The following is a 17,871-nucleotide window of genomic DNA, read 5'->3' as shown; positions in this document are numbered from 1 at the left end:
TTCTTTTCTATTTCCACTAAAGGAGAGAGAAGATGACCAGTTGCACATCTATTCATCCCCACACAGGACATTTCTATAAAAGGGACTAAGGAAAGTGAAGGACAGTTAGGCCTCTTTCACAAGGGCGAGATTTCCGCGCGGGTGCAATGCGTGAAGTGAACGCATTGCACCCGCACTGAATTCGGACCCATTCATTTCTATGGGGCTGTGCACATGAGCGGTGATTTTCACGCATCATTTGTGCGTTGCGTGAAAATCGCAGCATGCTCTATATTGTGCGTTTTTCAAGCAAAGCAGGCCCCATAAAAGTGAATGGGGCTGCGTGAAAATCGCAAGCATCCGCAAGCAAGTGCGGATGCGGTGCGATTTTCACGCATGGTTGCTAGGAGATGATCGGGATGGGGACCTGATCTTTATTATTTTCCATTATAACATGGTTATAAGGGAAAATAATAGCATTCTTAATACAGAATGCTTAGTAAAATAGGGATGGAGAGGTTAATGTGATGTGTGCTCATCACATGGTCCATCACATGATACATCACCATGGTGATGGTTCATGTGATGGACCATGTGATGAGTGCAGTGACATCACCAAAGGTCCTTTTCCTCCCAGGTCATCAAAGAAGAAGCCGGGCTGCGCGAACAAGTGGATGATGTGAGTTTAATAAAAAATATATTTTTTTAACCCCTTCATCCCTATTTTACTAAGCATTCTGTATTAAGAATGCTATTATTTTCCCTTATAACCATATAATAAAATCTACACAACACCTAACCCAAACTCGAACTTCTGTGAAGAAGTTCGGGTTCGGGTCTGGGTACCAAACATGCCAATTTTTTCTCACGCGCGCGCAAAACGCATTAAAACGCTTTGCACTTGCACGGAAAAAGACGAACCCGCATCCTATCCGGCCCTCACATGCGACGCCCATGTGAAAGAGACCTTAGAGTCTGTATTTTGCGGATCCATGGGTTGTTGACTGCAAAACAGCAACGTCCATGTGCATGAGGCCTTAAATAATTCATAGGATTTTTATTTCTTTACCAGCTTTGCTGTGTTCTGCATTCTCGGCTGTTTTTCTTTTTGAAGTCTCTATAGTACTCTGTATCTGATAGAAAAAAAAGAGGGGCCAAACATAAAATTGATGCACACCTCTGAGGAAAACATGATTCGCACATAGATTAGTGGTTAACAAGAGTTCAAAAATTTGCACAAAGGCGGCATTATCCAATCCTTCATTTACACACTCCTTGCTATGCAGTATGCAACATGCTCCTAGTTTCAAACTTTTCTCAAGTGGGGTTTCCCTCCCAGTAATACAGGATGGAAGTGAATTCTGTGAATCCAGATTGCTGCTTTGAGCATGACCTTATGTACTTCATTTTTGTACCACGTTCCCCTTCTAATACAGTCCGTGTGTTGTTTCCTTCCTCTGCTGTGACACTCTCTACCATGATGTTGCCTGTGTGTCTGCCATAGGGTCTCTCCTCTCTTTCTAGTCTGCTGCTACATGTGTGTGATTTCAACAACCTCCCCCTGAAGAGTCTGCTATAGAGTCTCTCCCCTCTCTCTACACTGATTCTGCTGATGTGATCCCTCCCCCTGTAAATTCTCAATGCCCACACCCCTCTCTAAAATAAATTTGCCCCAACCCAGCTGATATGAGTAGCACCATGCCATATAAGAGATGAGGGTGTTGTGAGCCCTGAGCAGCGATGTAGCCATCAGCAGTCTGCCGTCCAGTCTAAGTCATAAGCAGCAGCACCGCTAGCTATTGAAAGGTAGTGCACACAAACTGTACAAACCAATCAAAAATCACAGAAAAATAAAAAAAAACATCCTGTACAATGTAATAAATGAATATGCAGATGTGCATGGCTACATTTATAAAAGACAAAATCACAGAAAATAATGCACTAACACAATGGATGCAAACATTATATATTGTAATGACCGGCGTCACGCAAAGGGAGGGAAATGGGAAGGCCCTGTCCAAGGGAGAGGGAAAGGTGGTGACCCCTGACTCACCTTGCGGCTGGCACCTGACTGCCCTGACGTCCCTAGACGGGTTCCTCACCCGTACGCCGATCACGTGCCTAAACCCTGGCTTTCCCTAAGATGAGCCAATACAGACAAACATATAATCCCAAGTGGGCGACAACAGCAGACCATCAAGGCCCAACAGGGATCCGGAGGGTAACGTTCTGGAACAACAACCAGGGAACACAGCTACACAGCTCCAGAGGGTCAGTATAGAAGTCCAGGCAGGAAGCTCTATATCTGGCAACCAGAGAAGTGGGAGAGGGGAAAATAAGGAGGTTGGGATTGCTGGACAAGAAACAGCTGAGGAGGAGAAGCTACGGATCCCTGAGTGAGCCAAAAAGGATTGCAAGGCAAACCCAGAAAGCTACCATTACGAAACAGCACTGTCTTTGTACATCGAACGCGCAGCCACCCGCTGCGACTTCCTGATCCCGGGTATAACGGAGTCAGAAGTGGCTCTTGACACCCTCGTGACATATATGGACTAAGCCCTAATTCTGATATGATAAAATCTGAGACTCTCAGCCAATATATTTTGATCAAAACACATCTCTGCCCGCCTACCAGTGTGGTTTTGCCCCGCCTATCCCACAGGCGACCTTGATTAGGTGGGCATGCTCCTCCCATCATTGGTTGCTGGATGCACATAGAGGTGACTAGGAGCAGCACACTACACTGCGTGCAGAATTATTAGGCAAATGAGTATTTTGACCACATCATCCTCTTTATGCATGTTGTCTTACTCCAAGCTGTATAGTCTCGAAAGCCTACTACCAATTAAGCATATTAGGTGATGTGTATCTCTGTAATGAGAAGGGGTGTGGTCTAATGACATCAACACCCTATATTAGGTGTGCATAATTATTAGGCAACTTCCTTTCCTTTGGCAAAATGGGTCAAAAGAAGGACTTGACAGGCTCAGAAAAGTCAAAAATAGTGAGATATCTTGCAGAGGGATGCAGCACTCTTAAAATTGCAAAGCTTCTGAAGCGTGATCATCGAACAATCAAGCGTTTCATTCAAAATAGTCAACAGGGTCGCAAGAAGCGTGTGGAAAAACCAAGGCGCAAAATAACTGCCCATGAACTGAGAAAAGTCAAGCGCGCAGCTGCCAAGATGCCACTTGCCACCATTTTGGCCATATTTCAGAGCTGCAACATCACTGGAGTGCCCAAAAGCACAAGGTGTGCAATACTCAGAGACATGGCCAAGGTAAGAAAGGCTGAAAGACGACCACCACTGAACCAGACACACAAGCTGAAACGTCAAGACTGGGCCAAGAAATATCTCAAGACTGATTTTTCTAAGGTTTTATGGACTGATGAAATGAGAGTGAGTCTTGATGGGCCAGATGGATGGGCCCGTGGCTGGATTGGTAAAGGGCAGAGAGCTCCAGTCCGACTCAGACGCCAGCAAGGTGGAGGTGGAGTACTGGTTTGGGCTGGTATCATCAAAGATGAGCTTGTGGGGCCTTTTCGGGTTGAGGATGGAGTCAAGCTCAACTCCCAGTCCTACTGCCAGTTTCTGGAAGACACCTTCTTCAAGCAGTGGTACAGTAAGAAGTCTGCATCCTTCAAGAAAAACATGATTTTCATGCAGGACAATGCTCCATCACACGCGTCCAAGTACTCCACAGCGTGGCTGGCAAGAAAGGGTATAAAAGAAGAAAATCTAATGACATGGCCTCCTTGTTCACCTGATCTGAACCCCATTGAGAACCTGTGGTCCATCATCAAATGTGAGATTTACAAGGAGGGAAAACAGTACACCTCTCTGAACAGTGTCTGGGAGGCTGTGGTTGCTGCTGCACGCAATGTTGATGGTGAACAGATCAAAACACTGACAGAATCCATGGATGGCAGGCTTTTGAGTGTCCTTGCAAAGAAAGGTGGCTATATTGGTCACTGATTTGTTTTTGTTTTGTTTTTGAATGTCAGAAATGTATATTTGTGAATGTTGAGATGTTATATTGGTTTCACTGGTAAAAATAAATTATTGAAATGGGTATATATTTGTTTTTTGTTTAGTTGCCTAATAATTATGCACAGTAATAGTCACCTGCACACACAGATATCCCCCTAAAATAGCTAAAATTAAAAACAAACTAAAAACTACTTCCAAAAATATTCAGCTTTGATATTAATGAGTTTTTTGGGTTCATTGAGAACATGGTTGTTGTTCAATAATAAAAATTAATCCTCAAAAATACAACTTGCCTAATAATTCTGCACTCCCTGTATATGTGCAGGGTCTGCTCTCCTGAATGTAGATGCCCAACGGCATAGGTAGGTTTAGAGTAGGTCCTGCCTGACTGAGACCACATTGGCGTGGGTAGGCGGGCACAGATGTGTTTTGATCCAAATATATTGGCTGAGAGTCTCAGATTTTATCATATAAGGGTTAGTCTATGTATAATGTTTGCATCTATTGTAATAGTGCATTATTTTCCGTGATTTTTCTTTCACAAATTGTTCGGCAGAATTTTATTTTTTAATAAAGACTACTTAGAAGTTACTTAGGAAGCAAATTAACAAGCAGAGCAAAGGTGTACATAGCCTTTAAAATCGAAAAAGCTAGAGAGGTCTGCTGGATCTAACTTTAACAGTGCAACGGTTACCTTAAGAATATGGCTCCGCAAGTGTTGAGAAAGAATTTCTGAAATAAAAGTAAATTGATAATTATGAAATGTAAATTATTAGAGGGGTTGTCTGTTCTCATGATATTGATGATCTATCTTCAGGATAGTTCATGAATTTAAAGAGGTTTTCAAAAATATTTTTTTTGATAATCAAGCCTCAGGTTAGCTGGTTGAAGAGAAGGCCACGCGCCGTGCCAGCACAGCCTTACCTGTATTGTTTACCTGCTTGCCGGCGACATCGCAGTGGTGAGCAAGTGTAATTACAAGGCAGCCATCCCATTCATTTTAGCTCACCTGAAGTGAATGGGATGCCTTATTGTAATTACATCTGCTCACCGTTGCGATGTTGACAGGTAAACAATGAAGGGAAGGCTGTGCTGGCACAGCACGCGGCCTTCTCTTCAACCAACTGATCTGTGGGGGTGCCAGGTTTCGGACCCCCGCCGATCTGATATTGATGATCTATCCTGAGGATATGTCGTCAATAAAAATCTCGGAAAACCCCTTTAATATCAGATCCTGGGGTCCAACTCCCGACACCCCCACCTATGAGATGTTTGTCGAGGCCTAAAGCACTGTGCCCTCTTCAGTGTCTACCTGCACGCTGTCTAGATTGTAGCATATAATCACAGCTTACTCTCTGCCGGCAGACATTGAAGCCGATTGTGAGGGTGTCAGAAGTCACACCCCCAGTGACCTGATATCAGTGTTCTATCCAGAGGATAGGACTTCCATATCATGAGACTAGACAAGCTCTTTAAATGACATAGAATTGTGCTGTACAACTATGTTAAAGGGGTTATCTGAGGGCATAAAAAATATCTGGCAAGCCCTAAAATGACTATGGTACAATATCAATGGTCAGTTTAGGGCCATTATGAAAAGTAGCATAGCTTTGTATTTATGGCTACATTTATGCATACATATTGGGCCCTGTTCACATCTGTGTCAGATGCCGTGCTATTTTCTGCATCAAAACTGCTGTGGTGGAGCCCGATAAACCCCACATCAGCAGGGTCTGTTGGCCGCTGCTTGTGTCCATTGTGATGCATCTGGCACAGTGCTATAAATGGAAGCCACAGCGCCTGGGGCGGACTGGTAACTTAAAGGCGCCCTGGAAAAAATCCTAAAAATGACAGAAGGCAGGGCAACTCAAATAGGCGGGTTCAGCAATACCATAGCACAAAATACCGTTCCATATACCACAGAGAACCACAATATATTGCCCCAAAAGCTGTTCCTCTGTGGTGGCCATCAACAGATGCCATTTTCTGCCCTCCTCCTCCAGTTCTCTTGGATTAAGGTAAGGAGCAGGGGCTGAGATGTGGGCCAGAGTAGTTGAATTTAGGAAGTCATGTGGCTTGTGGTAGAGAGGAGGGTTTGGGAGGCCCTCTGGGCATCGGCCCACCGGGAAATTTTCCTGTAAGGTCTATGGCCAATCCGCCCTTGCACAGCGCTGATGTGAACAGAGCCTTATGTCCGTTTTAATCATTAACAAGGCAGTTACCTTATGTAACTATTTTATTAAGTTTATTTTTATATGTATTGTCAGTTCATTTTTCTCCAATATTACAGATACAAATATAGATCAAATAGGGATGTAAAATATGGATAAGCATTACATAATTGTATTATAAATCTGTATTTTCAGAATGGATTTCTATTTGAAAAATGACTTTCCAGGCATTAAATATTAAAAGCGTTGTCTCACTTCAGCAATTGGCATTTATCATGTAGAGAAAGTTAATACAAGCCACTTACTAATGTATTGTTATTATCCATATTGCCTCCTTTGCTGGCTGGATTAATTTTTCCATCACATTATACACTGCTTGTTTCCAGGAGTTACGAACACCCTGTAGTCCAGCAGTGGTAGCCGTGCTTGCACACTATAGGAAAAAGTGCCGGCCTCTCTGGTGGCCCTCTCTGGTGGGAGTGCGCATAGGCACGCACGAGCTGCAAATCGCATCTGGCCAGCTTGTATCTCTGCTGCAGTGGTGGTCATAACCTCTGGAAACAAGCAGTGTATAATGTGATGGAAAAATGAATGAAGGCAGCAATGGAGGCAATATGGACAATCACAATACATTAGTAAGTGCCTTGCATTAAATTTGTCGGAAGTGCCATTTGCTGAAGTGAGAAAACCCCTTTAATTATGTACCCTTAGGATCAAGGGTGGACTGGCCATAGACCCTGCAGGGAAATTTCCCGATGGGCTGATGCCCAGGGGGGCAACCAAGCCCTGTTCTCTGCCGCTGGCCAGGTACATAAGCTCTCAGCTGGAATTAACGATATGAGAATCAGGTGCTCATGTACCGGCCAATGACCACACATGCCTTCCTGAATTCAACAGCTGTGGCCGCATCTCATCACCTTGCCCCTCTTTACCATATCTTTACCAGAGACAAGTGGAGGAGGAGGACAGAACATGGCAGCTATTCATGGCCACCACAGAGGGACATCTTCTGGGGCAGCATATTGTGCTGCACTGTGGTATTTGGTTCTGCTGGGGCAGTATTTTGCGCTATAGTATTGCTGACCCCGCCTACTTGCATTGCCCCGCCTTCTGTAAATTTAGACCCACCTACAACATAGGGCCACGTAGTATTTTTTTCCAGGGCCACTTTAAGTTCACAATCTGCTCTTGCTTAGGATAGGTGATCCATCTGATCAGTGGAAGCCCAACCACAGGGATGCCAACCAGTGAACAGTATGAAGGGCACTCCAGTCCCCTATCATTGGCACAACAGCTCATCCAAAAGGACAGAGATGTCCGATTCTGCCGTTCGGCGCAATACATTTGACAGGGATCAGGCACAGCTACCCATATAAATGAACTGCTGTGTGTAAACAATTAAAGGGATGGGGACTGTCAGCAGGACTGGGCATCACTACTAGGCACAACTCATACATGTTTATCCTAGAAAACCCATATAATACAGAGCACATACATATTCAGACATGTGGACTGTGTGTATAAATTATGGGGGTCATTTATTAATCTGAAATACGCCTAAATTAGGCGTATCTGCGACTTTCCCCCACTCATGCCAGATCTAAAAAATTTTAGGTGTAGAAAAAGGTCTAAATATAAGACAGCTAGGAAGCGGTCTCATATTTAGAACTGGCGCTGGAAGCGCCGACGTTATGGAGATGCCTGCGCCTATTCAGAACTTCGGCGGATTGTCCGCCAGCTATGGAGCTTTATTATGAATGGTGTCTAAAATGCCGGTCTTAATAAATGTGACCCTATGACCATATTAATGGTTCCAGTGACTAAAGCTGGCCATACACATTACGGTACATGTTTGTCAGCAAATTTGTCAATTTTGGTGGGACCGTACAACCATCGAGTGTGTATGGGGCCTCCCGACTCTACCCTGACAGCACATGTTAAGTGTCTGACAGTGGCTTGCTCCCCCTATTAGAACATACGCATGCTCGGCTGGGTCACGCATGCATGTGCATGGGGAAATACTGGGAAATCTTAAAACAATTTGAGCGTGACGGATTAGGTCCGGATGCGTTCAGGGTGCGTTCAGTGAAACTCGCACCATTTTGCAAGCAAGTTCAGTCAGTTTTGTCAGCAATTGCGTTCAGTTGTTCAGTTTTTTCTGCGTGGGTGCAATGCGTTTTGATGCATTTTTCACACGCGTGATAAAAAACTGAAGGTTTACAAACAACATCTTCTAGGAACCATCAGTGAAAAACACATTGTATCCGCACTTGCTTCCAGGTGCAATGCGTTTTTCATTGAAGCCCCATTCACTTTTATGGGGCCAGGGCTGCGTGAAAAATTCAGAATATAGAACATACTGCGTTTTTCACGCAACGCAGAACTGATGCGTGAAAAAAAACGCTCATGTACACAGACCCATTGAAATGAATGGGTCAGGATTCAGTATGGGTGCTATGCGTTCACGTCACGCATTGCACCCGCGCGGAAAACTCGCTCATGTGAAAGGGGCCTAATACAGATCTCACATACATTCATGTGAATGAGACCTACAACTGGACCTCTACTCCAACAAGACGTGACACACCTAGTTTACTTGGCAAAGAGTTTCTCTGTTGAGGACTGAGTATATTAGAAACGGTTCCTCTGTTCTGTCCGTTTGGTGCACTCCACAGAGTTTTACTGTTATTTTCCATTTTCTCCAATGCGGCATCACTGACACTGGTAGACACGTCGACCTTGTTCCCATCTCTCTCCAGGATAAAAGGAGAGCAGGAAGGTGATTCTGGTTCTGTCACAGAAAGATCCTCCGACGGTTGTGTTTCTGAACTTTCTTGTACGCCAAGGTCCCTAGCTGGTTCTACGTTCAAAACATGTGATGAACATCCCTCTGAAGTATCAGGCCTTGTGGATTTCTTAGCATCTGTACAGCCTTCGGAGAGGAGCTTTTCCTTTCTGTTGGTAGAGTGTATCTGCTGAGTAGGAAGCTTAATGCCATCTGACATACCTAGAGGAGGTGCCACACTCTGGGTAAAATTAGCTGAGCATGAAGGTACATCCAATGTACTCCTACACGACCTGTCTTCTCTATTGCTGCCTGAGGACCAAATATCATTTGTTGTCTTTCTTCTTTTAGAAAAATGAGCTGACATTCTGTCTGGTGTTTCCTCATCTTGTAAACGATCAGGGTCTTCTCCTATGAAATGGTTTTCCTCAGTAGAGCGTCTTGAGGGATTAGCAAGCAGTCTCTCTGGAGTCTTGTCTATATCTATATTGCCGGAACATGACGAGTTATCAGTGACATCACTATCCAGTGAATCTTCTACAGCCAAGTTATCCTGAAAGAAACCAGCAATGTTGGGTTGAATAGAACTCTTGACTCAAGCAATTTTAATACTGCAAGGTGTTCGGAAAGATAACCAGTTACCACTCCTAACATGTCTATTTTAGTAAATCCCCTGTGACATAAGCATTTTTCTTATAACTCTGTTTTGCTGTTCCAAACTGGTAACACCAGTTGTCAGTTTATTCATAAATCTCTACAAGGAATAAAAGACAAATGGCACAACACACAGATCTAAGAAAAGATGTTCCAGAATAACTAAAGAGCATCATTAGTGTTGCAGAATTTATTATTTATAGTTATATGAAAATGATGTGCTCAGAGCACCAAGAGGCTGGCCTAACCCCTCGGAGCACTGCTTTACCTCCGCCTTTCCCTGCTGCCACTCCCCCTCCCAGTTAGTCAGGCATTCTCACTGCTCTGGTGCCTGGCCCTGAAATCTTACGCATGCGCTGCCACAGTGAAGACCTCATGTGGTCATCCCCGCTCTGAGATGTTTACTGAACATGCACCAATAGTACTGCCCCTGGCGCATGTACAACATTTCAAGGCCGGGCATCGGAGCAGTGAGGATACCTAGCTCTGTCAAACTCACTGGGAGGGGGAATGGTGACAGGAAGAGGTAGATGTGGCATGATACTCCGAGGGGCTAGGCCAGCCCCTTGGTACTCCATGGACCTCATTTACAAATAACTAAAAGATAAGAATTTTTCTGCAACAGTAATACTGATTGCAGAGATATAGGGCTTACTTTAGTCACTATGATCAACCTTACCAGACAGTATGCCTGCTCTAAAAACTGGATTTTTGTACTCACCTTAAAATCCTTTTCTCGTAGGATGCATTGGGGGACACAGCACCATGGGTATATGCCCAGCTTCCACTAGGAGGCACTAGATATAAAAAAAGGTTGGCTCCGCCCAGGTGGGCTATACCCTCTCCACAGCACTAGGCTATCCAGACCGGGAAACAGCAGTCCGGTGACAGGGAGAGTAAATAAAAACAGAGGGTGGGATCTGTGTCCCCCAATGCATCCTACGAGAAAAGGATTTTATGGTGAGTACAAAAATCCAGTTTCCTCTTAAATGCATTGGGGAACACAGCACCATGGGACGTCCTAAAGCAGTCCTCGAGGGTGGGATTGAAACCTCATGCAAAAAGAAGGATGCACAGGTGTAGAAGAACCATGTGACCCAACAGGACCAGGAGAGACCCTAGCATGAAAAGGTTCCAAAGAAAAAGGGAGACCATAAAGATCTCAAGGACAGGTGCCTGGAAAACAAGACCTGCCAGAAGGACCAAAGGAACACCCAGCTCCACCCAAAGTGGGAAACAATAGAGCGCTAGAGGATAAGGGACAGGGCCAGATGTCTCGCGCGAGAGGCTGACAAAAATGCACTTAGAGAGCCAGAGAAAAGATCTAGAAGAACCAAGGCTCCCCCTGAGGAAACAGGAGACTAGCACTGCAACGCCTGTTGGTAATGACCTAGCGCTCTGCATATGGAAGGACGTAAGTTGGAAACAACCTAGCGCTCTGCATCTATAAGGAAGCTCCAGGGAAGACACAGAGAAGCACTGGAGACTAAACTCTTGAGAGAAATCATAACAAAGACTCACAAGGGAAGGTAGCGAGCCTCCTTTCACAGCAAGGAAGGGGGAAAGAGGAACACCCATGAGAAGGTGGAAACCTCTTCCTGCCAGAGAAAACATCCGACCCCCGGAGGAGGGGGGTCTAGGTAATGGTCAGGAGAAAAGACCTGCCCCCCATACAGAGGAGGCGAGATACAAGCCTCTGTAAGACATAATATCACTGTGAAATGTAAGACCAGGGAAAACCCTAGCTACATAAAGCCATAGGGAAAAAAGGGACCAGTCGAAGGTCCTGGAAATACAAGCGGAGACCCACTGGTGTAAGAGATATTGGAGTAGAAGGAGAGGACTCCAAACAGCCTAAAGAAGGAACATTGCTCCGAAGGAGGGAAAGCTCCGTCCCAAAAGTGACCATATGATGTAAACTGCAAACCATAGCACAAAACAACTAGGTACCAGGTCTTGACCTGGGGAGATGGGAAGAGAGGTTAGAAGCTCAAAAAAACAACCACCTTTGAGGACCCAGGGGGAAAAAGGAGCAAACCGGGCCCAAAGAAGCAGCTGTCATACAGAGCCTGTGTGGCCAGAAACCATGGGTAGCTTCCCCAGAAGGGAGCTGCCAGCTAGATGGTCTAGGAAGGAGAGGGGTCAGGGACCCCAAGCAGGATTACCTGGACAGGAACTCAAGAAGGGTCCAAAGGACTGGACCACCTAAGGACAACAAGACCCAAAAACAAGGAAATAACATCGGTGACCAACCATCCCAAAAGTAGTGACCAGCCAACTGTATAACACTGTCCCAGAAGGGGCAAGTACAGCAGTAAAAGAAACGCCAAACATCCGTATCCCAGAAGGATGCATAAGTCAGCCGGGGAAGCCGGAGAGACTACACAGACATGTAGAAACCAGCTACCAGCAGAGCACAATGAAACCCCCAGGGAAGGGGGAAAGAACTGATAGGTGCAAACAATGGCCAGGTCCAGGGAACGGCCCTTCTGTCAAGCAGTAACACAGATCAGAAAACATAAGGGAATGCCAAGAACACCCGGACCATGGAAGAGGTACGGGACCACGTCCAATACCAGAACAAGCCGCGGAGAAGTCCACCCATCAGCAGGGGTGAGGCACTCACTGGTTCTGTCACAGCCATAACAGAGAGGACGACCAGCGAAGACACATATCATTGACCACCCAGAAGGAGTCTGTATGATGGAGGACATCCAGCGCTGACCCAAAACAGCAATGGCGGCTGGTGCTCAAAACGCTGCGTACCCTTGCAGGAAAGAACATCCAATGGAGATCCCTGACTCTGCCAGGACTGTGCCATGTAACTCTGTGAAAAGAAGCAGAGGAGCAGTAACCAAGAAGCGAGTACTCCCTCATGAAATGGGGGAACCCGGCGGTGCAGCATGCAGTAGAACTTTACAGGGTTGACAAAGAACAATCCTAGCATGCCAGCCAACAACCTGCCCACGGAGGGAGAGCAAACCTCTGGTGCACAACAGGACTGATAGTCTTGTTAAATAGTGCGTCAGGCAATGAAGTAAAAAATCATTCCTAGTACAGAGGCAAAGGGAAGACTAGAGGGCCTGGTTCAGGAGGAACTGAACCAGGTGTCAGATGTGTACAGCCATAAACAGAAACTAGCAAAACAACTCTACTCCGTCCAGGAAGGGGGGAGACATATGGATACCAGGTATGCCATGTATGCTAGATGCAGAACAGAGTGATGAATACAGTATCAGGAGATGGAAACACCATTCCACGAGAATGGGGGCCACATGATTGCCGATCACAGATCAGAGCCAGGGAAGGGAGAAAAAACGTCCAGAAATGTAGGCGCCGCATGGGCCGCAGAGTGTACCAATAGGGCACAGCTCCTAGAGATACTGCAAATACTCCACCTACAATAAGAGAAATGTGGCTGCATGGTGCTCATCATAATGAGAATGGAACACAGCTACGGCATTGGAATGCTACAGTATATGGAGGCCGTACAGGTACTCCACCAATAAGGGAGAAAAACGGCTGTGAAGGGCAGACTTAAAACCAGACAGGTGTAAATGGTACAGCATCTGGAGATGTCAGAGGGGAGCGATGCCTGCGTGGCATGCATTAAACCAGAGAAGTGCCAGAAGATGGCCACTATACCTCGCCCGGTAAGGGAGAAATAGGGCTGCATGGTGCTCAATAGCACCAGAGAGGAGTAACCGCTACAGCAAATCTGGAGATGGTACAGGTACTCTACCTCAAAAGGGAGCAAAGTGGCAGCTTGGTGCACACTACCCAGCATAAGATAATGGTACAGCCTCTGCAGATGGAGCACCAGAGAACCAGACAGGTGTACTGAATACAGCGTCTGAAGATGGTACAGGTTACTCTACCTATGAAGGGAGCAATATGGCTGCTTGGTGCACATTAAAACAAGTGTAATGGCTACAGCCCCTGGAGATGGAAGACCATAGAACCAGCCAAGTGTACTGACTACAGCATCTGAAGATGGTACATGTACTCTACCTACTAAGGGAGTAACGTAGCTGCCGGGATACGGCTGCATAATGTACTGTAAAGTCTACAGGTACTCACTCTGGCAAACCAGGGCTCCCTCTGTTATAGCCAGATATATTGTTGCGTGTCGCACGATAGCACCAGAATGGCTGTTTTGGCTACAGCGCCTGGCGGGAATATAGCCCCTGGTACGGAGAAATAGCTGCAGTGCTGGGTACAGCATTTGGCAGTGGTACAAGTACCCCCTGTTAAGGGGGAGGCGTACGTACCTGGGACACCACGCAGGTGTGCCGGCATGCTAACCACGTGGCGGGTTGCTTACCTTATGCAGCCAGGGGAGCGCCATTCAAAGGTCCACTAGAGGGGATACCAACTCTGGAGATGATAGGTTCCTCAGCGGACATTTGTCTTTAACCACTCAGAGGGAATCTGTCTGGTGGAAGACCGCCTGATGCCTGTTACCGAGAAAAATCGGAGCAGAGGTGTCCCCCGAGGCAGCGGATGGAATGGCAGGGAAGGGTTTTCAACATCCTCAAGCTTGTCATGGGAGGACCCGAGAATGCCGAGGGGGAGCAGAACATGGTTGGGACAACCAGAGGTCGTCTGCGGGACCTAGCAACAAGTGCTCCATCCGCGGAAGGGTCCCTGGGAGGGCGGAGGTGGCCGCAATCCTTGGTCAGGCAGTAGGTGCAGCGACTCTGCCACAGACTGGGAGAGTCGGACAGGATTCCCTATTACTTGGGACAGGGAAGAGGCCTGGCCAGGAGAGACCGACAAGTAGGTCAGGTCGTCATGAGAGGGCCTAGGAGCGACTGCGCAAACAGGGACAGGCTGACCACGCGGCAGCCCATTATCGCCCCGGGCGCATACAAATACATGCGACCTCCCACTACACAGCATAGGAATGTGTACCAAAAGCTGTCTTGGATCCCAGGGACAGAGTTCCCAAACAGAGGAGCCGAGAGGAGCGGGGAGTGGCCAGCAAAAGCCCGGGAACCAAGGGAAGGGGGCGGGAGAAAATGCAGCCTAGGCATGAAGAAAGCCGGGGCCTCCAGTAATGAGGTGGCTGGAAAATGTGCGCCGTCGGTGGAACGGAATCGCGGGAGACCGGGGGCCCTCCGGAATGCAGAAAACTGGTGAGGGGGGCTCCTGAGGGGGAGCGACGCCCAGGGAGGGCAAAAAGAGCACCAGGGGCCTGGGGGAGGGCTAGAGAAAACGCGGCCTAGTCCCGGCAGAAGCCGGGAACTAAAGTAGATTGGAGACGGGGAGAGGATCGGGGGAGGCCGCAAAGGAAGAGGAATGACCAGGAGAAGGGGAAGGAGGCCAGGGGGGAAGGAAGAGAGGACCGGAGAGTAGGTCCCACTCCCTCTCTCAGAGAGAGAATTCCTCCCCGCCTGGGAGTTAAAGTGACCCCCCAGGTGGAAAAAACTTCCACATCGGCCACGGGATGGATCCCACTCCTTGGCCAGTAACTCTGGGACAGGGATGCAGGAGGAATACTCAACGTCCGACGTCTTCGGGTGCTGCAGTGTCACCCCATCGGCAGACTCAACACGGAACAGTGGGAATGCCAGCATGCCACTGCGGATGCAGTCAATGGGGACTGGGTGACCGGCGAGGTACCTGGGTATGCGCCCGCAGGGGGTCCAGCTAAAGCGGCAGCCTACGATGGAGTACCCGCCTGCAGCAGAAGAGAAAAAATAAAATAAAAAAGCAGCAAGACCTGCAGGAAAAAAGCAGGACAGGTCTGCCTCCTACGGCACTAGACAAAGAACTGGATAGCCTAGTGCTGTGGAGAGGTTATAGCCCACCTGGGCGGAGCCAACCTTTTTTTTATATCTAGTGCCTCCTAGTGGTAGCTGGGCATATACCCATGGTGCTGTGTCCCCCAATGCATTCAAGAGAAAGGGATGATCATGGTGACGGATGCTTATTACATTATGAGAAATACAATTATGTTATTTGCTAAAACAGACATGAGCTGAGAGGTCCACTTTAATACAGAATGTATTTACATGTTGAGTTTCAGCACATATCAAAACAAGAGAATTAAAAGGGTGTGTATGTGACGGCAACCTTGGTGCATAAGTGTTAGGACATGTCGATGCCCAAGAAGGAGATCCCTTGATAATAACTCTCCTATATTAGTAAGAATAAAGATGTACTGTCAAGCAGCGGCTTTTAAGCCTCATTCACACATCAGTTTTTTGGTCAGTGATTCCTATCAGTGTTTGTGAGCCAAAACCAGGATTGGAGGCTCCACAAACATAAGGTATAAGGGAAAGATCTGCTCCTGTTCTGTGTTTAGAGCCGCACCTGGTTTTGGCTCAAAATCACTGATCGAAAACACTGACCGAAACACTGACGTGTGAATGAGGCATTACTCTGGTAAACTTAAAGGGGTTGTCCCCATGAAAATTATTTTCTACAGTTTTCAAACCAGCACCTGCATCTGAATACTTTTGTAATTGCATGTAATTAAATTTTTTGTATAGCCATTGAGTTATTCAATAAAATGTATCTGTATAGTGCCACTTAATTTCTCATTTCTTTGTCCGGCTCACTGAGAAGGCCGCACATGCTCAGTTTCATCCTTCAACTCCCTTCTGAGCTGTGATAGGGAGAGCATGGACACGCCCCTTGAGCTGTCAGCTTGATATAAATCTATCAGAGCAATGAATGCGGAGATCTCTGGATCCATGTGAAGTACAGGGCTGGTTCTAGCTTTGTTAGAAAGGTAAAGTATAATTATATCGTGGCTCACCCTTATCTGTTAGCGTGGTTAAGGTGCTCTGTTTTTTGGATGTCTCACCCGTTCATCCAATGTAACAAATGTACTTCAAATGCAAAAATAAAAATAAAAACAGGCACTCACCAGCTGGTATGTCTATAGTAGAATGTTTATATAAAATATCACATAAAATATCACATAAAATATAAAATACAAAATAAAATGCAATGTATCATAATATGCACTGGGGTTGGCACATATATTATATCACATCCGCTCTGTTGCGCAAAATACAAATATTATAGCGATATATTTCAGAAGAGTTGCTTCAATAAAAGAAAAAGAAAAAAAGTGATACTATGTATGATAAATAAGATCAAAAATCTGTGACAGAAATGTCCCGTATAAGGATTAATACCTGTGAATGAAGGGTTATTCAAAAGTGAAAAAAACTGCTGAATGAGCAGCTGTAAAGAACTTGCATGTGTCTTCTTAGGTGATAATTGTGTCCATATAGATTGATGTAGCAACTAATGTAGCGCTAATATAGAGATGTGAACCATCCGGTTTCACCAGCATACAAAGTCCGCACTCAGGGTTCAGTATATATTGAAGTAGACGGGTTTTATGAATGGGGCGTCCCCCTATCCGTGAACCCTCTTACCTTGCCCTTTTAGAATGCCAGTGTGATTTATGCTGCCAATGGTCGCTGGATCCTTTATGTCACGATGTGGGATCCGGTACTTTAAATTCACTGCTTACTGCCCTCCAGTCTCGGCGTTCCACGTGATGTCTTTGCGTGTCGCCTTCCAGGAAGTAATGTGCAGGGATCGCGTAGTATCGCGATAAGTCTAACCAGTTTCGCTTTCACTGGGATCCAGATCACCAACAATGTGCTTGTATTGACCAACGATGTATAGGTCTCTTTCCTCAGGTTAGGGTGGGTAATTTGTAGCTTGCAGGACCAGCCAGACGCGTTTCGAGGGGTCTCCCTCTTCCTCAGTGGCTATATTGCAAGTGCTACTACCCTCTTCTTTATATGCTCCAGTGTTCACAAACCCCACCCTACACCCAGCATGAATGAATTATCCTCTAATTGGGCAATTTGCCTTATCCTCAGTGCATAGTGTTACATATATATCTCTATAGACAGTTTTACTTTTATTACAACTTATATTCTTAATAAAGTTAAAATAATGCATTAAAATATTTGATTTAAGGCACAAAAAGTCAGTATTCCTTATTTTCAGACAACCTTTATTTTTATATATATATATATATTTTTTTTTAAATATGTTTTCTTATTGTTTTAAAATCTTCCTGTTATTTAAAATTTCATATTCATATTGTATAATGTTCCCATATATAGGGTTCCTCCAATCGTATCAAAAAAACAAAAAAACGCATCTAACTCCAAAAAACGCATATGCGTTTTTAATGCGTTTTTGGTGCGTTTTTTGCAATTTTTTTTTTATTTTTTTTTTTTTTTTATTTTATTGCAGATTCCACTTTCTCATGTCTATTCCTGTTATCCCTCATCACTTGGGAACAAAATTCA

The 17,871-nt window shown here is 45.8% G+C and overlaps 1 protein-coding gene across 3 annotated transcripts in view; it reads right to left on the bottom strand.

Moving 5' to 3' along the window:
* Nucleotides 1-17,871, bottom strand: part of LOC120996234 — a 142,310-nt gene that overhangs the window by 14,438 nt on the left and 110,001 nt on the right. For 2 of the 3 annotated variants that reach the window (XM_040426019.1, XM_040426021.1), the window contains exons 14-16: nt 8,729-9,479; nt 4,665-4,702; nt 1,049-1,112 (exon numbers count right to left, since the gene is read on the bottom strand). In XM_040426019.1, coding sequence (XP_040281953.1) covers nt 1,049-1,112; nt 4,665-4,702; nt 8,729-9,479 — 853 coding nt within the window. The remainder of the gene's footprint in view (nt 1-1,048; nt 1,113-4,664; nt 4,703-8,728; nt 9,480-17,871) is intronic. The other variant, XM_040426022.1, reaches the window with a different exon arrangement.

Source organism: Bufo bufo, chromosome 3 (genome assembly GCF_905171765.1).
Source record: "Bufo bufo chromosome 3, aBufBuf1.1, whole genome shotgun sequence".
NCBI classification, from domain to species: Eukaryota; Metazoa; Chordata; class Amphibia; order Anura; family Bufonidae; genus Bufo; species Bufo bufo.
Note: the sequence above shows the minus strand (reverse complement) of the source record. Positions and strands in the feature narration are given on the sequence as shown.